The sequence below is a fragment of the Phaenicophaeus curvirostris genome, chromosome 11, assembly GCF_032191515.1.
Source record: "Phaenicophaeus curvirostris isolate KB17595 chromosome 11, BPBGC_Pcur_1.0, whole genome shotgun sequence".
Lineage (NCBI taxonomy): Eukaryota > Metazoa > Chordata > Aves > Cuculiformes > Cuculidae > Phaenicophaeus > Phaenicophaeus curvirostris.
The window spans coordinates 3,733,939-3,760,747 of NC_091402.1; the positions used below are offsets into that span (position 1 = coordinate 3,733,939).

At 43.8% G+C, this 26,809-nt stretch overlaps 1 protein-coding gene across 6 annotated transcripts in view; it reads left to right on the top strand.

Annotated features, from left to right (window-relative positions):
* Positions 1-26,809, top strand: part of RAF1 (Raf-1 proto-oncogene, serine/threonine kinase) — an 82,641-nt gene that overhangs the window by 35,410 nt on the left and 20,422 nt on the right. For 4 of the 6 annotated variants that reach the window (XM_069865683.1, XM_069865679.1, XM_069865684.1 and 1 more), the window contains 2 exons: positions 25,035-25,250; positions 26,138-26,250. In XM_069865683.1, the coding sequence (XP_069721784.1) occupies positions 25,044-25,250; positions 26,138-26,250 (320 nt within the window). In that variant the 5' untranslated portion in view covers positions 25,035-25,043. Of the gene's footprint in view, positions 1-4,202; positions 4,296-15,022; positions 15,079-25,034; positions 25,251-26,137; positions 26,251-26,809 lie in introns of those variants that run through there. The other 2 variants (XM_069865680.1, XM_069865681.1) reach the window with 2 other exon arrangements.

The window sequence follows — 26,809 nt, forward strand, 5'->3', positions numbered from 1 at the left end:
AGAAGCTGAAATTCTCTGCTGCACTGCATATAAAGAGCCCAGAGACACTGGATAGCTGCAATACCATAAATGACAGCAGGAGCATATGGTGGGCTGGAAACTGGTAGAGGGGTTGTTGAGCATTTTCAGAATGTCTCATGTGAGATTGCCAGTGAAGAAAGGGGAAGGCAACTTTTCTTTTTCAGTTAAGAGATTATTGCTTGCTGGTTATAGCTGCTCTCTTAGAGTGACTTATTTATTACCATAAGGCTTAATGAAAATCTGTTTCAATTTTACTCTGAAGTGGTCCAACACAAACTTGTATTGAAAATCTATGGCAATTGATGTTTTCATCAAATATTTTTATCGTTAAGTTTATATAAGGACATCCCAAGAACCATCCATGTATGAATACCTAACAGATGGATTACAAGATTAGAGACTGAATGGATTCTGGAAGAACAGACCAATCTGTAGAGGATTATAGTCCTTGACAGTACAAGGAATTGCATATGGTTTTTTTAGATAACACTTTCATTGAAGAAACATGTTTAAAGCAGTAAAAAACCAAAGAAGAAAGAAAGGGAAAAATAAAGTGAATAACTAAAATTTATATTGATGTTGTCAGCAGATAAGGCAAAACTTCCTTGCAGCTCTGTGGAGGTGACTATGGCACAGCGTGCTGACCTCAGGCAGCGTGTCTCGCAGGGCGTGCAGGTGCGTGAAATGGAAGAGAAGAAATAGCTTTTGGTAACTGTTCTAAAGCACTGATATTGGCTTGATCCTGCAAGTAAATAAGCCAAAGTGAATTTAAAAAGAGATACTGAAGTGTGAAGTACTAACAGCACACACAAAGCTTGTTTCGGACAGTGCATTCTGTATCATACAGGACGTGACTTGACTCTACAGCAGATGAGGACTTACTGAAGGATTGCCGACTTGTCTGCAGGATTGCCGACACACAAGCTTACACGAGCCCATCTCATACCCTGACTGACCTCCCTTGAGTTCTCTGCGTGCAGGAATTCCTCAAATAGATCTCCTTCCAGAGTCCAGCCTTCCCAGGGATGTAAAGAAGTCAATACATGCTTAATCTATGGTGCCTGTGGGAAGCCAGGTGTTACTTTAATATAGAAAAAAAACCCCTCCCAAGTTTGGGGAACTCCCAAAGAGCTTTGCTGTTTGGCTGGAGAGATGCTCAATAGGGTGGTGAAAGGTAGGCACCGTAGCCAGCCCATTTTGGATATGCATAAAATAAAAAGTTAAGAGTTTGTTCAGGATTAAACAACAGAAATAATTAATGTGTACAGACTGTGCTACGGTTTACATTCCAGCAAAACAAGTTTACTGCTTTAACAACTTCATAAATAAGATGTTCTATTGTTATAATGTATGCCATTTAAATTCTACAATGCATGAAAAATCCCAAACAAACTATAAATTACATTCCCACCCCTCTTCTTTGATGACTTCAGTGACACGGGGAAATAATAGAAGTCTTTCAGCTGAACTATGAAATATGAATAGCTCATGCACCATCATACAAATAAGATATTTCTTGTTTGGAGTCTTTCTCTTTTAGGTTGATCCTGCTTGATTTGTTCAAGGCCACTTTCTTCATGGTCTCTCCATGCTGGACTTCTTCTGTATCTAACTTGACTTATTTTTTTTCCTAAGCAACGTTCTCTTACTCAAGAAAATAAAAATCTTATGGGGGAATAAGAGAATAATTTAGAGCATTGGTCAAAATAATGTGCAGAAGCACAGTGCTTTGAATGTGGCTCAGACTGAATGGCAGTCTAATACCTGGACACTGTAAACCCAACCACTAAACACAATATAAACCAGATCACCCTCAGAAGATTGCTAGCAGTTTTCCGTTTGTTTGGGAAAGTTTGTCCCCTTTTTGTTTCCCTTCTACTTTAGTGCTGTAATGTTTGAGTTTCTTTGGTCGGTTTCCTTGTTTGCTTTTTTCTTTCTTTCTTGTAATTACAGTATTTCTTTGCGTGTGCTACATGTTTAACTATCTGCAGTTTGGCTTGCTTTCCTCCGCATCTGCGTTCATCTGTTCCACCACTACAATCCTTGATCCTTCTACTCTTTTAAAACAAGTTTAAAACTTTATGAATGGTCTTCTGTCAAAACCATCTCCTCCTGAGGTGGGTATCACTCTTTCCTTTCCCTTCACATGGCATGTTCTTATCCATACAATATTTTAAGCTCCTTTTGCCTATTTTGCCCAAATTGGCATGACTGTCTACCATGTCACAGGGATGTGCTCGGTTTTAAGCCATGTGGAAATTTACTGTACACACTGCTCTGAGTTTATTTGTTTCTCCTGGGCCGACTCTTGCCCTCAGATACGTGGCTGTGACTCCTGCTAAGTCACATAAACTGTGTGCCTGTGTCAGAGGACTCCAGTTTAAATGTGACACTGAAGAGTAAAGCTGCTCTAGAAGAATTTGAAAAGCACAGTTCACAGTCATCAATTTTGTCCTTGGTATATGCACCAGCTGGATCTGGCTTTTATTTTTTCTGTGTTTTTGATAGGAAAAAGAAGAGTGTAAGCGCTTTTCCTAATAGAAAGGCTGAGACCTCCACATGGTTTGTCTTGCAGAGTGCTACAGCAGTGTAGTTAAATCCTTCTTTTAGCAACATCCTCTATGTTGAGGGCATTATTACACCGGAATAAGCGGCTAACTCCTAGAACATATGGGTATAGAGTACTGAGTCACAGTATTTTAGGGACATGTAAATTTCTGCTTCAACCTTTCAGAGCTACTGGTTGCCATCCCCATTTCAATCTCCTATTACTTGGCAACGACAGCTGTTTCTGGAGGGCACCAGTAGCTAGAGACTTAATTTTTTTTCCTATTTGGTGCTTCAGAGAGGCAAGCTCAACAGTGCTGCTTTTTTCTTGCCCTTCCTACGCCTCTGTGAAATTAATGGGATTTTAGCTGAACTCAAGACTTGGTTTATATCAGAATAAGCCTCCTTCTGTAGAGAAATCCCAAATAAGGGTAAGAGAATTTTGCTGGAGGCTCTTTTTAGCGAAGTGCTTATTTAATTAACAACTAATACATGACTGTAAATGCAAGTGTGAATGCTCTTTAAAAACCATTCTGGGATAAGTGTTTTACTTCTCAATGGAAGCTGTCCTTGGAAGCTTTCCTTTGACGGTAACTTGTCCACCATCTGATGTGCTGTGCTGAAAGGTTTCAGGGCCTGAGCGGAGAGAGGTTGGGCTGTGGAATGCTGGGAACACCTCTGCCCCAGCAGAGCCAGCTCCCACTGGGAGCGTTGCCCAGCATGCACAGGGGATGGATGGATGGATGGATGGATCTGAGGACGGAATGTTTTGCTGTGAGAGTGGGGATGTCCTGGCCCAGGTTGCCCAGAGCAGTGGTGGCTGCCCCATCCCTGGAGGGGTTCAAGGCCAGGTTGGATGGGGCTTGGAGCCCCTGATCCAGTGGGAGGTGTCCCTGCCCATGGCAGGGGTGGAACTGGATGGGCGTTGAGGTCCCTTCCGACCCAAACCATCCCATCATCCTTGATTCTGCATGGACTTCCTCCCTTGGAGGAAAAAACTGGATGGGTTTTGAAGTCCCTTCTGACCTGAACCATTCCATGATTCTATGATTTTGCATGGACATTTCTACTGGGGGAAAGGCTGGATGGGCTTTGAGGTCTGTTCTGACCCAAGGCATTCCATGATTCTATGATTCTACAGAGACTTTTGCTTTGGGGGAAAAGCTGGATGAGCTTTGAGGTCCCTTCTGACCCAAACCATTCCATCATCTGTAATTTTGCATGGACTTTTCCACTGGGGGAAAAGCTGGATAGGCTTTTAAGTCCCTTCCAACCTGAACCATTTCATGATTCTGTGATTCTGGATGGACTCTTCCATTGGAGGAGAAGCTGGATGAACTTTGAGGTCTCTTCCAACCTGAACCGTCCCACGATCCTGTGATTCTGCATGGACTTTTGCTTTGGGGGAGAAACTGGTTGGGCTTTGAGGTCCCTTCTGACCCAAACCATCCCATGATCCTGCGATTCTGGACGGCTCCAAGGGGAGAGAAGCCCAGCGGCCTTCGCTCGCCCCTCGCCCGCCGCCCGCTCCCAAATGGCGGCGCGGCGCCCGATCGACTGCTCGGCGCTCGGCCGCCAGTCGGGGCGGGAGCCGGGGCGGTGCGGTGGCGCCAGGCGCCAGGCCCGGCGGGGAGCGCCGAGCGGCCGATGGGCGGGGATAAATGCGCCGCGGGGCGCGCGGCCGCCATCTTAGCCGAGCGGCGGGGCGAGCGGAGCGGGGCGAGCAGGTACCGGCGGCGCCGCCGCGCCCTCCCGGGGCCCCAGGGCAATCGCCGGGGGCTGAGGGGGTATCGGGGACAAGGCCCGGGTTGGGGGTGCCAGGAACCGGGGGGCGCCCGTGTGGCGGTGCCAGGGCTGACTGAGGGCCGGGGGGGGCATTGCTGGAGTTGGGGGGGTGTCAGGGCTGACTTAGGGCCGGGGGGAAATTCTGAGATATGGGGGTGCCCGTGTGGGGCTGGGGAGCCTGTGTGGCGGTGCCAGGGCTGTCTGAGTGTCGGGGGTGGGCGGGGGGGATTGTTTTAGTGTGGGGGTGCCAGGGCTGACTGAGGGCCCGGGAGCGGATTGCTGGAGCTGTGGGGAGTGCCAGGGCTGCCTAGGAGCTAGGAGGAAATCTGAGTTATGGGGGAGCCCGTGTGGGGGTGCCAGGGCACCCCGAAGGCCGGGAGGGGGGGATGCTGGAGTGGGGGGAGGTGCTAGGGGTGACTGAGGGCCGGGGAGGGGGGGGATTGCTGGAGTTGGGGGTGCCAGGGCTGCCCGAGAGCTGGGGGGGAAATTCTGAGATATGGGGGTTCTCGTGTAGAGCTGGGGAGCCTGTGTGGCGGTGCAAGAGCTGCCCGAGGGGTAGGGGGTTGCTGGAGTGAAGGGGCTGCCAGGGCTTCCCGGGAGCTGGGGGGATGCTGAGTTAAGGGGGAGCCCGTGTAGGGATGCTAGAGCTGCCTGAGAACTGAGGGGGATGCTGGAATATGGGGGTGCCCGTGTGGCGGTGCCAGAGCTGCTCGAGGGCCGGGAGGGAGGAATTGCTGGAGTGTGGGGGTGCCAGGGCTGATTGAGGGCCGGGGGGGCATTGCTGGAGTTGGGGGAGGTGCCAGGGCTGCCCGGGAGCTAGGAGGAATGCTGAGTTATGGGGGTGCCCGTGTGGAGGTGCCAGGGCACCCCAAAGGCCGGGAGGTGCCCGGGGGCTTAGAGGAGGGTGCCGTGGTCCCATTTGGGAACCGGGGGTGCCAGGGCTGCCTGAGGGTCGTGGGAGATTGCCCTAGTGGGAAGTAGTGCTGGGCTTGCCTGGGAGCTGGATTGGGGGGGTGGGGGGAGATGCCGGGATATGGGGGGGGTGCCCAGGGGCTGGGGGGGTCTCGAGGAGGGAGGTGCCAGGGCTGCCAGGGGGACATTGCCAGGATCCGGGTGGGATTGGCTGAGTGAGGGGATGTTACAGGTGTGCTCGGGAGCTGTGTTGGGGGGGAAATGCTGGGATATGGGGTTGTCCAGGGGTTGGGGGTGCCAAGGTTGATTGCCAGGGGAGGGAGGTTGCCTGGGCGCCGTGGGTGTAGGTGGCCAGGGGTTGCCTGGGTCAGGAGGGTGCCAGGGCTGCTGGGGGCTGGGGGGGTATGCCAGGAGCCGGAGGGTGCCCGCTGGGGGCCCCACTTGCCCCGTTGTGTCGGCACAGTCCGGCTCTGCTCATGCGTTCCCCATGCAAGCTGCCTGCTTGACTTGTTGCGACTTAGATGTAGTTTATGAAAGTGTTTGAAAGCTGAGGCTCTTGAGCTTCCCAGTGTCTTCTGAACTGGTACAACTTTGCCATGTATAAATGGTGTTTAGGAAAGCATTTGAGAACTGAAGTGACATTGTTGAGCTTCCTGATATGTTCTTAACTGTTATGGCCCTGCCCTGCGTAAATGGTGTTCCTACAGCGCCAGGGCTCGAGGATTGCGCTGCTTCTGGACCCTCTTTATCTACGCTCTAAACACGCTGCACAGCTAAGCTGCCTGGCTCTTGTTCATTGTTCGTCTTCCTTCATCAGGCTAAATCGTTTCTGTAGCTTTTTTTTAAACTTCTTAGCCTTTAAGTGACATCCGTAGATGCAGAGACCTTACCTGCAGAGACCTCACCTGGGACAATGAAACCTCAAAACCAGTTTGCTACGGCACAGTGTGCATTCAGATGCAATTGTAGGTTGTTTTAGGTATGCAAAACAAGAAGGGGTTGTAGTGGAGCAAAACTGAGGTTCTTCAAAAACCCGACACCGCCTTAAACTAGTTTTCTACAGAAAGACTTTCAAAATGTCTGTTATTTTAATGCTTCTGAAAAACTCGGCACCAAATATTGCCTAAAGGATCACAGTGCTGGGTAAAACTAAGATGTAATTGGAATGGATGTGCTTATCCTTTAGGATATGTCTGCAGTGTTGGTGCAGAAGAAAAGATTGAATTGGTGAATATGAGAGTTTCAGGCAGCTCAGTTAAATCTCTTCTGTGGGCGCCCATTAGGAATGGAAGTGGCTTTAATTTAGTTTGTCTTAATGAATATTTTGTGTAAACCCTAAGGCTACAATTAATCATAGGAAAGGTATGGATCTGTATATGCATTCATGAAATGGGTGACATTAATAAGCAATTTAATCTTAGATTATTAAGTCAGATGTGAACTAGTTTACTTGGGCTGGAGCAGTGATGCTTTAAGAAATCTGGAATGTGTTTTTTGTATGGTTTGTTACCATATTTGATATCTTCAGAACTGGATAACTTATTGTGCAACACTGCTGACTAACCTGCTCTGAAAGAAAATCTGGAACTAGCACAGAAAATTTTTTCCAAAGAAGATATAAAACTTCTATGTTTTTCAGTTAAATGCCTTTGGTGTGTACATAAAATTTTCCACTTTTTGTTCTTTAATAACAACAAAGTCTATTCAAATTACATATGAAATTACTGCTGTCTCAGGGCCTGAACTTACTACAAGTTATTAAAATAACTCATATTGTATAAACCACAAAAATGACCCACAGAAATCATTGGTCAGCACTTCTTGGTGTGCTAAATCAGCACGAGTTTCTTCTGGGACGTATACTCCTCTCTTCCCCCCCAGTTTATTTACTTGGCTCCTCTACTGTTGGGAAGCCGGGACTTTAGGAAAAAACAAGTTTTCCTTGTTTTATGTGTTTGAAAAAAAAATTAAATTGAGGTGATGAGAGCTTTTGGTTCTAAAACTTCTGTAGGAGATGGGAACCAAAAGCTGTTAGTTCAAATTCCTGTGTATAAATAAGCCTAAAAATCAGTTACTTCCAAATGCAGGAACTGTGCTGATAAATAAACTTTCGTGTTGTGTGGATACAGCATGTTTTAAGTTATTTTTATATTCCTAATAAACTTTTGAGAGCGAATGAACTAATGAAGTCTGGTTCAGTGAAGGTTTGTATCGGTATCCCTGATCAGCTCTGCTGCAAACTTGATGTCTTTCTGTTCCGTGCCACCGTCTGTCAGCCCCTTTGCCAAGCTTCTGTGATACCGCTGGCACCCCTTGATTCCCCACTGTCATTGCAGCCTTCCTTAAACACCCTCCAGGCTTTTTCTCCTTCTCCTGTTGCTCTGTTTTGACGTTCTGGTCTCCCTTTTGGCCTCCCAGATGAACAAGGAGGGAGGCTTCTCCTTGGTGCCATAGGCTCTTGCTACTGCAGTTGGCACACAAAGGTCTGTGCCGTGGTGCCCTGGATGATGAAGAGGCCAGGAGAGCAAAGGATTGTTCCATATTTTGGCGTCGTATTTCCTTAGCCTGTAGGAAGTTCACATTCTTGATGCTTCTGCCGAACTGTTTGGCTCACATAAGTTGATACACCCCGGAGCTGCTGGAGGAGAGGTGGGAGGACAGTTGGGTGGCATGATCCCATCAAACCAGTTGCCTCGGGAACAAGGGAAATGTGGTTTTGTGCAGTGGGATTTCCAAAACTGCCGTGCAGGTTAGCTTGAAACAAATGAATAACTGAAAAGGGTGATTGTTTTGTAAGAAACAAGTTCCTGGGCCATGCTCACCTTAAAAATGCAGAAATCTAAAGACTGTGTGACTCTGAAGAGAAATAGAAGCGAGTGTTCTGCTTCTTGTGAAAGCGTCAAATGGCAGAAGCCATTTATTTGGGGACATTAACAAAAAGCAAGGTTAAAACTTGTGATTTGACAGAAATTTCAAGGACAATTTAAGCACAATTTCAGTACGTTTCACATAAGTTTAAATGCAGGCACATTACATCTGCACTGTACTGATTTGGGTTGGTTTTGTGTTACAGCTTATGCAAAGCCCTTCAGTATGTTCTGGTGTGAATTATAGCCGCTGTGTGTTGAATAAGGTTGTGGAAACATTTTGTCAGCTCTAGAAATGAATTGAAAGAGGAGTTGATGTAACACTAGGAAATTGGGAAAAAGTGCCAGCTTTATGACAAGGGAACAAGGTCTTTCAGCAGTGAGCGTGCGTTACTTGTGAGCTTTGGGACAGCACGAAGTAGATAGGCTTACTCTGTATGTTGTCCTGCACAGGTAATCCAGGTGTGTAGTTCTTCTGTTTGGACCAAGTTCTGTGGGTAATTCTCAGTGCTCTGTTGGCTCTTTCTGTGTACGCTATTTTTTAGTAAACAACCATTTTGCTTTGAAAAGCAGCTGGTGCGCATTTATTCCTCTAGTGACTTGAATATTGTGTTTGTACTATAAATGTCATCTGCCTCACACAAAGTTGGTTTTACTGCAGCAGCATGTGCTGACCTTTTGCAGTTCAGTAGAACATGGTCCTCTTCTGTACTGAAATGCTGCAGCGCATGCAGGCGGTGAGGGTAAACAAAGCGCTGTTCTCCAGTCATTTGTAAATGAGGAAAGCACTTTCTTGGTGGATTTCAGAGCTAAGAATTATAACTGATAGTGCATAGAATGTTTGCATAAATTAATATCCTTTCTTTCAGGGTTTTAAGTGATGTAGTCAGTGTGGTTGGATTGTATCTTTTCCAGAACTTTTTGCTTGTTTATAGAGAATGCCAGGCTTTTTAGAGCTAAGCTTTTAATGCAGAGAGACTCTGGATTTGTGTAGGACGATAGGGTGGCAAATGCAGGTCATCGGGTTTATTTGCAGTTGCAGGTGTGTCTCTGTCCTGCCATTTCTCCTGTGCATGTTCCAAACGTATCCTGCACATTTGCATAAATGAAGCTGAGCAGTGGTGGCACAGTTAAATCAAAGCTGACTGCTTTTTAACTTCAGGCAAAGGAGTTTTAGCATTGCCTTGCAAATAAACTGTGCTTGTGGTGGCTCTGCCAGTGACTCTGCCTTGCTTGCTCTGCTCTATCTGGGAATCTGCGCATGGGACCTGTATCTCCAGCTCTTCTGATACAAGCCCCTTTTTATGTTGTTGTTGTTCTTGGTTTCGTTACTGTGTGGAATCATTTCTCTCGCTGTGTTGCGGCTCTGGAGATGTTGAGTTGATTATGATACAGCTGCCTGTTCTCTCACTGCTGCATTTCATTGCTTCGTTTCAGTTTATGCTGTGTGCTTGCGATTGGTTTGACCCTAAAATATTTCATTTCTGTCAAACAGCTGACAAAAGCGTGTTAATTAATATTGCATTCCAATTGAAATACGTAGTATCAGTTAAGGACAGTTGAGACATCTTGTATATTTTTAGTTCAGAAGCTGGAGGGAGGTTGCTTCACTGACTTGCAGCTGGGTGTGGCATGGGGTTAACCATATGAATTAAAGCTGGCTCAGAGGTTTAGACTTTAGAAAATCACTCAGAGTCCCCATTATAGTCTTCTGTTACATAATTTTTTTTTCACTATAGAACAAGCTGGCGTTTTGAAAATGAGTGTTTTGGGAGCTAGCTGGGGAGACTAGCAAGAGGGAGGCGTAAGGTAGCGCACAGAGGGGAGAAGGATGCTCTTTGAATGTTTAGGTATATTTTGAGAATCATTAATGTATGACTAATCTTCCTTTCTATTTTTCTGTAATGTCCTTTATTTTGCTAGTCATTTGCTTCCAGTGTGTGTCAACTCTGTCAGTCATTTGAGCTAGTTTTGCATATTCCACTTTCTTCCTCTATTCTCAGTCATTAGCAGTGTTTGCTCAAAATCTAGTCATGCCCTCAGGATTTTCTAGAGTGGTCTTTTCGGTCTGTTAGTGTACCACAAAAGGCACTGTGCTCTTTATTCCCTCACTACCTATGGAAGAGATGAAGTGTTTCCCCCACTGTGACTGCTTTTTGGACAAACAAATAAATTATCATCCTTTTTTGCTTTATTTCATGACTTCCCGTGTGTAGAACAAACTACACGTGATATTGTGCACGAGTGTTTCTTCGTGAAACTGAGGGAAGCATAGTGAAACAGGTTGTTACATGTGCTCCCTTGTGTTGGCATGGAATTGGTCCAGAAATGTAGGAACACATGGGAATCGTCGTGCAAAGTCACAGAGCCAATGTAGGGAGGACTGTTAAAACTGGAAGCTTCTGTGGTGACAGCATTGCTGGGAAGAAAAAAATGCTAGTTATATTTTAATGATTTTAAAAAATTCTTACTTTATTGCTACTCAAAACCTACCAGTTACATTATTCCCATGTGATTATCATAAGAAGTAAAATACTTTTATAAATTTCTTATACAAGAAAAAAGCAAGATGGATTTTAATTCCACTTAATATGGAGATGAAAGATCCTGTGATAACCTTTTGATATACACTGTTTTGATATACAGTGATACTTGGGTTTTTTTAACTTTGTTTTAGAAAATGTGTTATATGTTTCACTAGGAGTTGCTCACATTTATGACATAGGGTGTAACTCCAGAATCAGATTATATAAAACCTTTTCATAGGATTCCAGAAGTTCAGAATTCCCCTAACAATTATTAATGCCAAGATTACTGTCAGGTAAATATTTTCCTTATTTTGATAATTTCTGATAGAATTTTAATCCTTCAGATCTAATCCATTTCTTAAGCTCATTTTTTTACCAGTTCTTTATTTGTGCACTTCTTGTAATTTTATGTTTTAGGGTTTTTTTATGCTTTTTTTTTTTCTAAGGTCTGTATTGTAACACTTGTGCATTAAGCATGGCAGATGTGTCTGAACTCTCCTCTTGAACTTGCATGAGACCTTTCTGCATATAGGCATGCAGTACTGGGGCCACTGCGTGCAAATAACAAACATTTTTGATTACAGCAGGGCTTTCAGACTTAAGGTGTTAAGTATGTTGGTGATCATTCAGTTTTTCTTAGAGTGAAAAAGTGTAACAGTGAGTGTGCAAGCTAAGTGACATCCTGCTTTTGATAGCTGTCTTTCCCCTCCCTGCTTCCCTCCCTTTGGAAAGCCGTGTCCAATCAATACCGATCTGAAGGCTGAGCAGGCAGAAACCTGTTTGTGGTGGTGGAGATGGGAGGGTACTGCTTTCCCTTGGTGCTAATGAGAAAGCCAAGCAATTCCAGTTGTCTCCAAGTCAGGCTGCTGGCAAAGGAGTGTGGATTTCTTCTAGTAAAACAGCATTTCTGTCTCGGCTCCATCACTGCTCTAGCAGCTTCAAATGTTCCTGTTGCGACAGTCGTTCTCTTTATATGGAAACATGGAAAAAACTCACCTAGAGCTGAGTGCTGGGGAGGGGCTTGTGCTGGGGTGGCTGCTGAGGGGTGCATTGGCAGAACCGGGCCAGAACGGTTCACGGGAGGGGATGGCACATGCAAGGCTGTGAGAGAATGCAGCGAGTTAAGTCGCTTCCAGAGCCTGTTGCAGCCAAAAGAAACAACAAAGTGTGCAAGCCTCTAATTTTATGCTGACGTTTAACAAAAAAATAAACTGTATTCTGAATTACGTCATTCTTCTGTGTTAAATGCTTTCAGAGCAAGTATAAAGCTTACTCAGGCAATAATAGCATGCTGAAACAAAGTGTGCGTGTCAGAGTGATAGAGTGGATTGATTTCAGCTGAAAGCCAGTTCCAGAGCTTACTCTTAGATTTCTCCAACCTTTTAAGTTGACTGTGTAACTTGTTTGCTGGCAATCAGGAGGTTATAAAAAGAGAGCCAGCTGATGTTGCAACCTAAGCGCTGTCCATATAGTGGAAAGACTCTCCTTTGGCATGTTCACTGGTGCTATTTTTACCTATTCCAGTAAGATCTGCCCTTGCGATGTTAAATTGCGGGACGGTACCTGGAATTATTTAGTTTTACAGAAGTACTGTATGCTCTAAAGAAAATTTTCAATAAAATTATCAGGCGTTTTGAAGCTGAAATTGCCTCACTTTGGAAAATATTTTTCCTTCTGTCACCACAAATAACACAGCTGCTGTGACTGCAAGATGTTGTTTCACTTTTGCATATTTTATGTCTGACAGGGTTTTTCAATATTTTGTTTCCTTTGTATATTGAGTGTTTTCTTTTTCTGAGTTTCTTATATGCAGATTTTAAGTAGACAATGCGAGTTCAAGTGCAGTAGGAGGTTTTTTTCTCATAACTTCTAAAAAGCCTTGCTGGTTTTGATTACATTTAAAGTTGTTGGTTCCTTTGCACAATAGAAAATTAATGTAGTACCTTTTTCTGGGGACAGATTTCTGGCACTGCCAGTGGCAGAGTGCTGTATTCACCAAACTTGAAGCATAGGATGTTGCATGTACAGGTGTGTGACCACCTGAATCACAGGGTGGGGCTTTTGGTTACCTGATCTTAAATGTGGTGTTGTCCAGTGTATTTTCTAGAACCATCAGCACCTTACTCAAAAGGGACTTGACAACCCTGAAACACAAAGTTGTCATTTGATAACTGCTTCACACTCTCATTCTGGCTGTTTGTGCGGTTAGGTGTGTTCTGTAGCAGAGCTGTTAATTTTTCGGAGCCAGTAAGTGGTTTGATGCTGAAGGTGCGTGGTCAGCTTGTGTGGCTCAGCATTCCCCGCACGGAACACCTGCTTCCTTTGCTCCTGTTCTCGTGCTGGGGAATCTCGGATGGAAATCCTGCAAGGAGGCAGACTTCCTCCAGGACAGAGTCATTTTCTTCTCCCTTGGTTTTGCCTTTGTCTTAGGTGAACAATTCAACTTCTCGGGTTTGATTGAATCTCGCATCTGCAATAACAGCTGGTATTTTTGCTCAGTCGCTTCTTAAGCCCTCCTTGTTGCCAGTTCTGCTAGTGAAGTTCTTACTGATTTGTGCTTTTGTGTATCTGCTGTCTGTCAAGAATAAGTACTTAGTTTTTACTCCCTTACAGCTATTGCTTTGGTTGCAGGTATTGTAATTGCTGCTTCTTTAACCCATCACACTTGTTTTCCGCTATGCCATCTCTTCTTGATTTGTAGACGTGATTACTTTTTCTTCTGGCTGATACTACACTAAAAATACTGTAGATTTTCAGTTTATAAAACTTTTACCTGTCCCCATCAATTTTCTTTGCTTGTTTTCATTTAATGTCCTCCATCATCCTGACTGGATTAATTTCTCAAAGTTTGTCCTTTTCAACTCAGTTTTTTGCTCGTTTTGCTCAGGAACTGGTTTCTTCAGATCTTTTAATCTCCTAGCTAAATGTGAGGATCATAACTGTATCCTTGATTTTTTTTTTTTTTTTCCCCCTGTCCTCGCAATATTTTGTATGTCACATTCCTAGATATTTGACTTAGAGAGGTACAAGAGTTGGTAGGTGGTGTAAATGGGCAGTTCAGGCTCTAAGTGGGTTTTAGTTTTAAAATTATGAGGTAGCTCAGAGTGGAGATCCTGAAGCATTCCTCTGGTTTCTTGTTAGCCTTTGGGTGTTTGTTGTCTTGGGGAAGCTCATAACAGCTTTTTTTTTTTTTGTGCTGCCTCCTTCCATGAAAGAGGATACTTCTAACTGAATGTGAGCAAGCAATACAAGATCTCTTCTGGGTTGTTTTTTGTGTACTTTCTTGTACTTCATGTAAGGTAAGACTTGAGGAAGCTGAGACTGTTCAGCCTGTAGAAGGGAAGGCTTTGCGAGGGATCTTGTTAATGTGTGTAAACAGAGTGATGGGAGGGAATGAAGAAGGGGACACCAAAGTTCTTACTAGTGCCCAGTTACAGCAGAAGGGGTAGTGAGCACAAATTTAAACATGCAGATCTCCATCTGAACATGAGAAACCACTTTTTTTTACTGTGGTGGTAAAACACTAGAATAGATTGCACAGAAAGGCTGAATGTGTGTTTGGAGATGCTCAAAACCCAGCGGGCGTGGTTCTGGGCAGCCTGCTGTAGCTGACCCTGCTTGAGAAGGGGTTTGAACTAAATCATCTTGAGAGGTCCCTTCCAGTGTCAGTCACCGTGACTGGATTGCATCTTTGCCTTCCCTAAGCATCCCTGCATGGGATTGTTTTAGGAATCATTAATTAGGATGGGAACTTCTGGTAAGAAAGCCTTTTGCCATTTACTATCTAGAGAATGTTTTTGTATGTTTGACTTATGCTTCTTGCTCTAACTAATCCAAGTTTCTAGTCTTTCAGTCAATACTTCTTCAGCTTCCCTAGAAATCCTTGCTCTTACATCTTATATGTGTGCTACAGACTGCCTTCAGACCTTCAGAGGCGTAGCTTCTTTTACTTTCTATTGTTTTGTTTTGGATCCAAGAGTTGTCATAACATTTATGAGTCAGCAAGGGGGGTTCTATGTGTAAGGAAGGAACTGACGTCTGAGAATAAAGTATTCACTTGCACTTAATTTTTACTGTAGTGAGGTTTTAGCTGTAAGAGATTTTTATTATATTCTTGAATAAGACTGAGATGATGGGGTAGTGTAGTCTGGCCTTACACAGTGTGTCTTATTACACTGAAATGTTACATAAAATAATGAAAGGCTAGAAGGCCCTGAAATCTCTAGCAGTAGTGGGATAAGTCACCTCTACTGTTCATGTAATTCACAAAATGGTGTTTTTATTCATGTGCTGTGTTGTGCCTGCGTATAAGTCTGTCTATTAAATAGTAAATGCCTTCTGTTTTTGTATTGCCTTCCACAGATGATGTGCTTCATCCCGTTGTCATAGGACTTCGTTCACTCAAAGGAAACTGAAAGGTATAAATAACACTCTGGTTATCTTTCCCTTCCTCCTTACCCTGCCACATTCTTTCTTCTGAGGCCCCTGGGTCTCTCCTCAGGGAAGGGAAGCTTATCACAACTGAGCTCTGTGCTTGTGTTTCTTCGCTGCTTTTTGTTTTTTTGAGTAATTCCGCAAAATTGATAGCCACCTACAGTTCTTTCAGAGTTTGCTTTATCAGAAGAGTGTGTTTACCTTAAGCTCCTGCTTCAGCCAGTCTGCATGGATATTTATTTTGTGGGGGGAGAGCCCTTAGTCAGTTTAGAACTTTAGATCTTGAAATTTGCCTGTCTTCTCTGAATAGCATTTGCCTTTCCACACAAGTACAGATCTGCTGTGAATAATCCAGACCTAATGTAAATCATGTCTGTGACATTATCTTACAACTAGTGGTTGGGCTTTTTACTTTTCTGAGATTGTATCTCAAACAAAAAGTGCTAAGCCCCACCCAAACCAAAGTGCCATTATTTATTTGGCAGAACTGTTAATTTCATGGATGTGTTTAGTATGACAGTCATAGAATGGTTTGGGTTGGAAGGAACCTTTAAAGCTCATCCAGTCCAACCCTTGTGCAGTGAGCAGAGACACCTTCAACCAGATCAGGTTGCTCAGAGCCCTATCCAGCCTGACCTGAATGTTTCCAGAGTTGGGGCATCCATCATCTCTCTGGACAACCTGTACCAGTGCTTCACCACCCTCTTCATAAAAAATGTCTTCCTTTTATTTAGTCTGAATCTCCCCTTTTCTAGTTAAAAAATGTTGCCCCTTGTCCTGTCACAGCAGGCCCTGCTAAAAACTCTGTCCCCATCTTTCTTATCAGCCCCTTTCAATACTGGAAGCTGCTCAAAGATCACCTCGTAGCCTTATCTTCTGCAGGCTGCACAACCCCTACTCTTTCAGCCTGTCCTCCTATGGGAGGTGCTCCGACCCTTGGATAGTTTTTCTTTCCCTCCTCTGGACCTGTTCCAACAGCTCCATGTGCTTCCTATGCTGAGAACTTGAGCTGAATGCAGTATTTCCAGAGGGCTCTCACCAGAGTGGAGTAGAGAGGGAGAATCCTCACCCTTCAGGTCATGCTTCTTTGGATGCAGCCTACGATACAGTTGGTTTTCTGGGCTGTGAGTGATCCTTGCTAACTCACATCCAACTTTTTACCTACCAGCACCCCCAGGTCCTTCTACGCAGGACTTACCACCATTCCTTTTATTCCCCAGCCTGTGTTGATACTGGTGGTTGCCCTGACCCAGGTGTAGGACCTTGCACTTGGCCTTGCACTCATGAGGTTCACACAGCCCCACTTCTCCAGCTTGTCCAGTTCCCTCTGGATGACATCTCATCCCTCACATGTCACCCACACCGCTCAGCTTGGTGTTGCCTGCGAACTTGCTGAGGGTGCCCTTGATCCTGCTGTCTGTGCCATTGAGGAAGATGATTAAATGATACTGGTCCCAATATAGACCCCCGAGGGACACCTCTTGTCACTGATCTTTGTCAGGACATTGAGCCATTGACCACTACCCTCTGGATTTGACCATCCAGCCAATTCCTGATCCACTGTACAATCCACCCATCTGATCTGTATCTCCAGTCTAGAGAAGGATGTTTGGGGAGACTGTATTAGTGGCCTTTGGGCAGTTCAGATAGATGGCATCCATAGCTCTTTCCTTGTCCACTGATGTAGTCATTCCAATCACAGAAGGTCACCAGGTTGGCCAGGCAAGGTTGTCCTTGGCGAAGCTGTGCTGGCTGTCTCAGATCACCTCTTTGTCTTCGTGTGCCTTAGCATGGTTTCTAGAAGGTTCTGTTCCAAGATCTTCCCGAGCACAGAGGTGAGGCGGACGGATCAGTAGTTCCTGTTCCAGAACGGGCACAATGTCATCAGGGACCTCCCCTGACTGCCATGACTTTTCAAATATCATGGAGAGTGGCTTGGCGATTCAGCAGCCAGTTCCCTGGGGACTCTGGAGTGCATCTCCTCAAGTTTTATAGACCACATAGCTCAAGTTCCTCAGGTGGTCACAGGCCTGATCTTCTCTTACAGCAGGAGGGGCTTTGCTCCTCCAGTTCCATCCTGTGGTCCATCCACTCCAGAGGTGTGGGAAGAGACATGTCAGGTGGTGTGAGATAGAGTTAAAATGGGGTGTAATTTGTTTTTGCAGACGCTCAAGACAGTAAATGTTTGACATAGGCTAGGTAATTTTTCTTGTATATGATCTGTGATTTCTAATTACATGCAGTTTTTTGCCATTTTAGGCTTCTTTACAAATCCTGGTGCATAGGAAACAGTAAAATTCAGTCAGTAGAGCTGTCCAGGGAGTTTGCAACTAAGATGCTCAGGTAGTATCATGGCGGAATCAGTTCCTATTGCAGAAACTTACATTCAAGCTGTTCCTGCACTTCATTGTAAGGTATAAAGGAGAATCATTTGTTGTTATCTTCTTACAGTAAATTATCTTGAGACATTTCTAATACTTTCTTGGTGCTGTTGCCCCTGTTCCCTGCTGACCCCCACCCTGATCTGTACCTCAGGCTCTACGAATTAAAGAACTGGCCTCCTGGTGGCACCACTGGTTCTGGCACTGAGCCCGCAGTCAAGAAGTTCAGTTTGCTTGTTTGAAGCTGCCCAGAGTGAATGCAGAGAACACCTAATGCTTGAATCTGTTGATAGCTACAACCTGTTCTGCCTAACGGTGTGGATAATCTGGCATTGTCTGGTATTTTGCAGTGGCATTTCAACAGTGACTGTGGGACACAGTTGTCCTGCGTAATGGGCAGCTCCCAGCAGATACCTGGGAAACTCAGTCTCGGGCCGTGTTCCTCTTCAGCAGAGCGGAGGTTGCTTTAAGGACTGGTGTGTTCCCAGGGGTGCAGCCCCCGGTGTCCCTTCATTTACTCTGTGCCACTGAGGGAGGACAGGGCCAGAGAGTCTTTGTGCTGAGATTCTCAGCCACTTTTGTTTAGTCCTTGAGAACTTGTGTGGGAAGGGCATTTGGTGGGTTGCTGGCATTTGAGTAACTTTTTCATCCTTGCTGTAAAGTGGATGAGTTCCAGGCGACTGTAAACACGGTTTGGGGCTTTCATCCGTACTTGAAACAGTTCAAGCACAAGCAAGATCAGAATGCAAATAGGCATGTGTCTGAGAATGTATGCACAGTTGATAGGAAGACTTGGAGAGAAAACACTTGTCTGAAATGTCTTCCCTTTGTGATGTCAGCAGAGATGTAAACTCACAGCCCCTCTGCTGTGGTGCAAGCTCTGCTTTAGAGATCTATCTTTCTAAATCTTTCTTTGCAGGACTCTGCTGTGAAGGAACAAGAAGTCTTGGTGTGATAAGGGTGTCATATAATGTGATCTGATGCAATCAGATGCAAGAAAGCAGTGTTCACTGTGCTTTTTGTTTCTAGTAATGCATTTGAATTTACCATAATAAAAAAAATAAAAATGCTTTAAATATCACCTCAGCTTTAATGGTCTTCGTAATCTTAAGAGAATGTTTAGACCATTGAGTAACCACCTCTCAATATTTATCAATTAAAAAATTATACTTTTAGTATAATCAAGTTTTACTCCATGGCATAGAGTTGTGGTGCTTTGCTAGCAAAACTTGTAAAAAATGTATGTGAAAAATTTGTGTATTTCCTTGCTTGCCTTTTCCTTTCATAGCTGTTTTAATAGCATGTCTAGAACCCTTTCCGTGACTCTTTATAGATTCAGCAGTGGGATGAAACTACAACTTAAAAAGTTGTGATTGAGTGCTCAGAAACACCTGCTGCATTTTTGTTTTACAAGCGGAGTGTTCAGTGCTTTTGTTTCCATAATGGAGGAGTTCAGATTTTGCAGGGAAATGTACAGAGCTCTGTGTGAAATTGGTAGACATGTCACGTGGAGAGGGACGGATGGCTGACATGGGAGTGTTCTGTGTGGAAAGGACAAACCAAACAGCTCTCTTTCAAAATAGTGGGAAAAAGTAGTGTGGAGCCATTCTAATTGGCAGAGGAGAAGGAGGTACAGAGCAGCCAGAGGCACAGGTACTGCAGGCCAGAGCCCGAAGAACAGCCTTGTAAACTTGGTATATGCTTGCTAACTAAGATTTTACTCTGAAGTGACTCTTAAATGTAGAAAAGGCATTAATTTTGTGAAGGATTAATCAATCTGAAAATGTGTTAGACTGAGGATTGTGTTCCCTGAGCCCTTCTTACTGTAGAGCCCAGTTGCTGGAAAACCAGTGTTCTTTCTTTCCTTAAATACTTTAAAGTTCCATCAGCAGCATAATGGCAGAAGTAATAATTAAGAAATGAGTGGTTCAGAGAAACAGATGGGAAAAGATACTTCCAAGATGAAAACAACTGAGGTAGGAACTGTATATATAATCCTTCAGTGTTGTTTTTATGGGCTACTTTTTTTTTCCCCTTGAACAATAACATTTCCTCCTGTTAATGTTTAAAATTCTTTTTTGCAGTTCTGTTAGGAGGGAGCTGACTTTTTGGCATTGATCTCTTAATGAAGGACATTTGAATGAAGAACCTAACCTTGCAGGAGTATGAGAAATGTGCTTGGGTTGTTAGTCTGAGCCTAGCTCACACCCTTTGTCTATGTTTATAGTGGTCACAGCTTTATTTATTAATCGTAGAATCACCAGGTTGGAAAGGACCTACTGGATCATTGAGTCCTATTTCTGTTGTCCTGCTGTGAAAAGCAGCTTTAAAAAGTACTGCTGTGATTCACAGTAGACACTTGTTTGGTGTGGTGTCGTCCCCCCAAGACAACTGGTCACTCGTGCAATATCTAATCAGTAGAGAATTACTGCATGATGGGGGAACTGAGATAAGGCCATGGTTAAATTTAGTATCTTTGTGTCAGAGATGGAAACTTTTCTTGTAAGCATCTTTTAAAGCTTGTATTTTCTAATGAATGTGTTCATTTTGAAATGGATTCTTGGTTTTCTTCTGTGGCGTTCTGCCTTCGTATATGAATTTCATTAAACATGAGTGTGACTGTTAATCAGTCCTGTGGATAAAAATGGCAGTGTGTGTGTTGGGAGTGGGAGCTGTATTTACATTTTCTTTAAAAGCTTTCGGTGTTTGTTTAAGCAGTAAGGGAAAGTGCAGGGCGCCTAAACTCTGTACTGAGGGGAGTTTAGCTTTGGATCCTGCAAACTTTCAGGCTTCATCATTACCAGTTTCAGCATTCCTTAAGGAGACAGGCTGAGACATTTAACAGGCTTTTTGCCAGTCTTGGAAAAAGTTAAAGTAATTGAAAGTGTCTTTTGGCATTAAATGAATGATAGGAGAGGATGGTCTGAGTGGTTGCGAGTGAATGGGCTCTAGGAATTTGTCACTGTCAGGTGTGCACATTGCATGGCTGTTGTGCATTGGGTTTTAATGCTTGTTCAAATGGCTATCAAAACCTGTAATCTGTGCAAAAAGCACTAATTAAAAGTGCAGTTACCTTGGTAATGGTGTGCACTGTGCCTGTGGGGATGGATAGTGATGGAAGGGCTGTTGGAAGTGATTTTCATGAAAGTGGAGAGTGCAAGAAGAACAGCTTTAGAAATATTCATGAAAGCATTCAGCTGGCAATAGATTATTTGGTATAATCTCATATCTGGTAATGATTGTCTCAAATATGATTGCAACTGATTTAAAGGAAGAAAAATTATTTTTTCTGGAGTAGGCAAACTAAGAGTGGTCAAGCAGTTGCCATGTTAATTCTCTTGCCTCATCTCTGTGTATGCAGTGACCTGTTAGGGTTCAAAGTGGATGCTTTTGTATATATTCATACAAGTTTTTAAAGCTAACTTTCTTTACACCAGAGAGCAGAGGAAAGGTGGAAATCATTCATAAATTACTTCTTAAGAAACAGCTTTTATGACTCTGTTCCATAATAATTTGAAATAAGGGCAGTGATTAGGTTTCAGACATGAACATGTCCAGTGGTGGTTTCACTGCAAGGCAGCAACTCAGCCCCACACAGCTGCTCGCTCGCTCACCCACCCCCTAGTGGGACAGGAGGAGTAGAAGTGATACAAGTGGGTTGAGATAAGGACAGTTTAAAAGGTAAAGTAAGCCATGCACACAAGCAAAGCAAAACGATGAATTCATACACTGCTTCCCATCAGTGGGCAGGAGTTCAGCATCTCCAGGAAAGCAAGGCTCCATCATGTGTAAGGGTTACTTGGGAAGAGAAATGCCATTGTTCCCATGTCCCTCTCTTCTTGCTCCTTCCCCCAGTTTATACGCTAAAGGGCGATGCCCTGCGGTGTGGAATAGCCCTCTGGTCAGTGGAGTCAGTGGTCCTGGCCGTGTCCCCTCCCAGCTCCTTGTGCTAGTGAGGCAGCATGAGGAGCAGAAGAGGCTTTGACTCTGTGTAAGTGCTGCTTAAAAGTGACTGAAACATCACTGCATCATCAACCTTGTTTCCAGCACAAATCTGAACCATAGCCCTGTGCCAGCTGCTGCAGAAAGAATTAACTCTACCCCAGCCAAAACAAGCACTCAGTTGTAGTCTCACAATGGAAGTGCTCTGTGTCTGCATGAGGAGGGGTTTCTGAGCAGCCTGAGCCTCCAGCCATCCCACACAAGGGCTGGCTCTGAGCAGTTGCAAAAGTCAGCAGCAGGACAATGGATTCCTGCTGTTTCTTCAGCAAGCCCCGCCTTACCAACTGCATGCCCTTGTGCCATGAATGCCAGGAGCAGGTTTAGCAGCTTTTCATCCTGGATTCCTGATCTCTCCCCAGGAGACAGCCAGTATCTGCTAAACTTCCCTTCCTTCTCCCCTATACCACTACCCTCAGGCTGCTTTGTCCACTCCAGGCCAGATATTCCTTCTTAAAGTGTGCAAGTAGAACTCAGAGCATGCAGTTTAGGCAGAGCCAGGGGTGGCATGTTTTAAGTTTTCCTGCTCAGGTGAGAAAGCGAGTACTTCCGTTTTCTAGAAAAAGAACTTGATAAATATGTCGGCAAACCCAAGCCACCAGGGACATCGGCTGCAGCCAAAAAGGTGGCAAAGCTTGGATGAATGAAGCATGGTGACAAGCAGGTCAACTCTGGAACAGAGGGTTATGCCAGATGTGCATGGTCCTGAGAATATCCAGCACTTTGGGCAAATATCATAGGAAAGAGAAGGACCCAAAGGCATAATCAAAGCTACAGCTGACATCTGTAGCGTACTGGGGGCTGGGAGCAGCTGCTGTCTTTATGTTCTTCTGCCAGTGTGTGCAACCCCTCCAAGATGTGTTTCTGTGATCATTTCTGGTAGGCTTTTCTGCAGTACGGCATAGGCCTTTTGTATGTGGACAAGAGGGCACTGCCAGAGCAGGGAAGGACCTTTCGTTGGTATGAAACTTGGCTTTTGTAAAGGTGCAAGTTTGATTTTTTTTTTTTTTGGTCATTTCCTGTTTTCTCTTTAATTTTTTGGGGGAATGTTGGCAGCCTGTCAAAATATTAACTGTAAAGACTGTAACATTAGGGTGTTGTCAGCTTACACCAGCAGTGACAGCAGGTTTTGATGGATGCCCTGGTATTCATTATCTCAGCTTACTTCTTAAAGAAATCCATCTGAGTTCCTCTTTTTGTTTTGCCTCGTGTATTACCTAGAGGGGCTCAATCAAATACCCATAGTGGGTCAGTTAGGAGGAGGAAAGAGAGCAAGTTGTCTGGGTTTCATATTACCCTTTGTATCTTAACAGTTTATCTCCACTCTAGGTTTATTGTTACCGGCTAGTTAGTTACTCTTTTATCTCCCCCCATGTATGATATGGTTGTTTCAGCTGTACATAATATCTTTTTAATCTTTCTGATTCCTGACAGTAGGGCAAGGCATGTGACCTTCAGGGTCGCTGTACCTGTTTTTGCTTGAGAATGCTGAACTTGGTTGTATTACTTGATTTTATCTCCCCTACTCCCACCTTTTTTAGAATATCTCTGTCTCTTCATGTTTCTTGTTCACTTTTTACATCAAATTTATGTGCCATAGATTGAAAAAACACAATTCCAAGTACCTAACTCCTGTTAGATTTCAGTTGAGTGATAAGATTTAAACTTTTACTGATTATCTATTCTGAGCCTTTGAAGATCTGGACCTACATGACTGATGACATCGATGCAGGAGTGACAAGGAATGGCAGAAGGGAAGGAGAGAATGTGTATGTTGCCACTGCACACCTTGTCAGGGAAAAGAACGTTTGTGAGCTGACTGAAAGATCCTTTTGTAGCAGAGAGTGCAAGGGGCCTACAGCACTTCTGCCATAGAGTTGGTGTGCGATAATAGGTGCTCCAGATAAACCAAACCTTTCCAGTTTATGTGTTTTCTTTCTGTGGTAGGTGCTGCTCAGGTCTGGGTTTAGGTCTGTAGCAGTGCTGAGTACTTGGGCATCTAAGTTGTGGTGTGACTGAAGCACTCAGAAATTCACAGTTTATCCTTCTGGGCATCCAAAATGGGCACGTAACACTAGTGGAGATGCTTTTTCCATTAATTTAGCTCATTAGCTGTCATAAACACCTTTTTCTTTCCCTGGCCTAATAAAAAGTGTGTTTGGGGTATGGGAGCAAGTGTGCACATGCTCTCTTTTTTAGTCAGTCCTACGCAAAAAGGAGGAAGAAATTATTTAGTGGGTCAAATTTGCAGCTAAGCAAACACAGGAATGAGACTTGGATACTGATAGATGTAAAGGAGTATTTGGAATTATTTATGGAATTAAGTTTTTAGTGGTTTCAGGGGAACAGTGTAGATCTTTCAATTAAGTCTTCCCTGTGCTATAAGCGGACAAATTAGGATTGCACAGGAGACTTTTATTTTGGAGTTTCCTGCCTCTGCAGCTTTAATATGACTTTTTTCCCTTTTCATAGAGGTGATCAGGAGTATAGGAGGTGTGTACAGCCACTGAAGAGTAGTTTGTAATCATCTGCTAGCAGAATTGCACTTGCATGGTATAGTTCTGAACACTGACTTCTCAGGTGTTTATAGAAGGATGTAGTTTTATGGGGGGGAAATAAACTGTGGTTATTTTCACTGCTCCTTTGTTTGTCTTTGAAAACTTGGTAATGGATCTCGCTACTTGGAAATTTAGCATGGAGTCCATTTCACTGTTCAAAACTGTTTCAGACTTTGATTTTGCATCTTTTTGAGTAAGATACATTTGAGTATAATTTGAATTTCAAGCTGCATTGGAGTTGTGATAGCTGGGAGAGAAAAATACATGGATACCTTTATCTTTGTCCCTGAGTGTGCAAAAATAGCTCTGTGTGCAGGGAGTTGTTCACGGCCCCGCACTGGGTGAAGGTTATGCTGACATCATATAACTGAGCATCGCATAGTGTGTGGGTTTTACAAGGGTTTTTTGCTGTTTCATACTGTGTGAATTGTAATATTGTTAATGTTAGGTGTTTTGTTGTATGGTAACAGAATTAAACTGTTAAAACAAATGAACAAGCCACAACAGCCCCCCCCTCCCCGAAAACAAAACAAAAAAACAGAAACCAAAGCCCCAAAATCACTGATAGAAAATATTTCTATATTTCTTCAACTAGTGCTTTTAATTCCTCTCTTTAACAGTCCCATCTGTGCTGATCTTTCAGGGGTGTTTTTATGACCTGCAGCTAGCATCTAGCCAGCTTTCTGAAGGCCCCTTGGGCACTGATTATCTAAATGAACCTGATGGCAAACTGCTCCTGTGACACCTGAGATGCAGTGAGAGGAATTACGCATGTGTTACTGATGATCTGTGTGTGTGCAGAAAGGCAAATGCTTTCAAGACTCGGGGTAATTGTGCAGATGTGGGTAAACTGTACAGTGTATGTGTAGGTTGATGCTGTCACAAGGGAGAAGGCAGTGCAGTGTTCAGATCCTTTCCAAAGAGGCTGTGTCAGGAAAAGAGAGTACCACTTTATAGCAAGGGATATCTTTTTCCTCAACTCCCTCTATTTTTGTTTCTTAGGCCGCATCAATGGAGCACATTCAGGGAGCTTGGAAGACTATCAGTAATGGGTTTGGACTCAAGGATTCTGTCTTTGATGGCCCAAACTGTATTTCACCTACTATTGTCCAGCAGTTTGGTTATCAACGCCGAGCATCCGATGACGGCAAAATATCTGATACTTCCAAAACTAGTAATACTATTCGTGTGTTCTTGCCCAACAAACAGCGCACGGTGGTAAGTCTTGATCACCTTTCTGTGAGCAGTGTCACACTGCTCCCACTGCTGACACTGACTTCTGTCTGGCAAGAGAAATCTTAGGCTTCCCAAAGGTCTTATTGTTATTAAGTGTGGTGTCATCAGTTTGTGCTAGCAGACATACTTTGAAAACAGCGCATCTGTATTTTGAGAACTCTTATTTCTCTACCCCAGTGCTGTGCTTTTCCAAAATATGTGAACAAGATACCTACATATGCTTACGTATTTAACATCATAAGACAATAGGCAGCTGACCTAAAAGATGATGCCTAAACAGTGGAGTTAAACATGTAGCAAGTTCTGCCACCATTTTCTTCACTGGGATGTCACAATGAAGTAACATAGTTAAAGCTGTAGCAAAACTTCTTGAGGGAACACATCTGTTGGATTTCTGGGAGCCAAAGGTGCTAATAATAGTCTTGTGCAAAGTTCCCTGAAATCCCAATTAATCCTTTTCCTGTACTAAAGGTAACTCCATTTGTCCGCATTTCTGTTACTTTTACAAGCTTGTATGAGTGCTGTACAAAACTGTTCCACAGTAACTTAGTAATTGTAGGAAAGGGAAAAGTTATAAAATGACTTCAGATCTTCCTTTGTGTAAGTGCACAGTAGTTACGTATATGGCACAAATCCTGCCTGCCAGGCTGGCTGAACACGCGGGAGTTACGTGGGAGGGCATGGCAGTTCACTGCTGTTATACATCACACAAGTAATTGATAGTTACCTGTCTTTGAACTTCAAAAGTGAGCAGCTGGAGAAAGGACTAAAAGCTTACTTCCCCCAAACAAACAAACATCCCCCCTGTTTCCCCTCAAACAACCTTAAATTCTGCATTGCTGACTAATTTATTTTTCATGTGGTGACAGGTGAATGTGCGCAATGGGATGACCTTGCACGACTGCCTTAGGAAGGCACTGAAAGTGAGAGGTCTGCAGCCAGAATGTTGTGCCGTTTTTCGACTTGTGGCTGAACCAAAAGGGTAAGAGTCTAATGTGTTATGTGAAACTTCCAGCCAGAGAATGCAAAAATCTTGGTTTTAGAACAGCAGCAATAATGCTTTCTTCTGCTGTCTTGCTGGTCTCTTTTAAGAATTCACTTTGGTTGTGAATGGTTCCATCTTGCTTTCCTTACCCTCCTCTAGGTCAGCTCCTTCAGTTTCTGGGTATTAAAAACTTTATTTTTATTTCAAAGCTAAGTGATAAAAAGCTCAAAACTGAGGAGTACGCTCAGGAGCTGGTAGCATCTTAGATGTTTTTGTCACATTCTGGATGAAATGATGTGATATGCCTTCATATTTGAGGTGCATTGCTCCTCTGCATTTGTAAACAGAAGAGAAAAACTTGTAAACTTCAGTGCTAGTGATTCTTACCAAGCTAAACAAATGTCTCTTCTGCTCAGTTTTAGGGGTCTTTATTCCTTTACAACTTTTCAGTGTTTGGATTTAAATCTCACTTCAGATATTGCATATTTTTTGTAGGACCAGGGGTGCTGCTATTAAATACCAAATGATTCTTTTACAAGCTGAGGGAGTGAAGGTA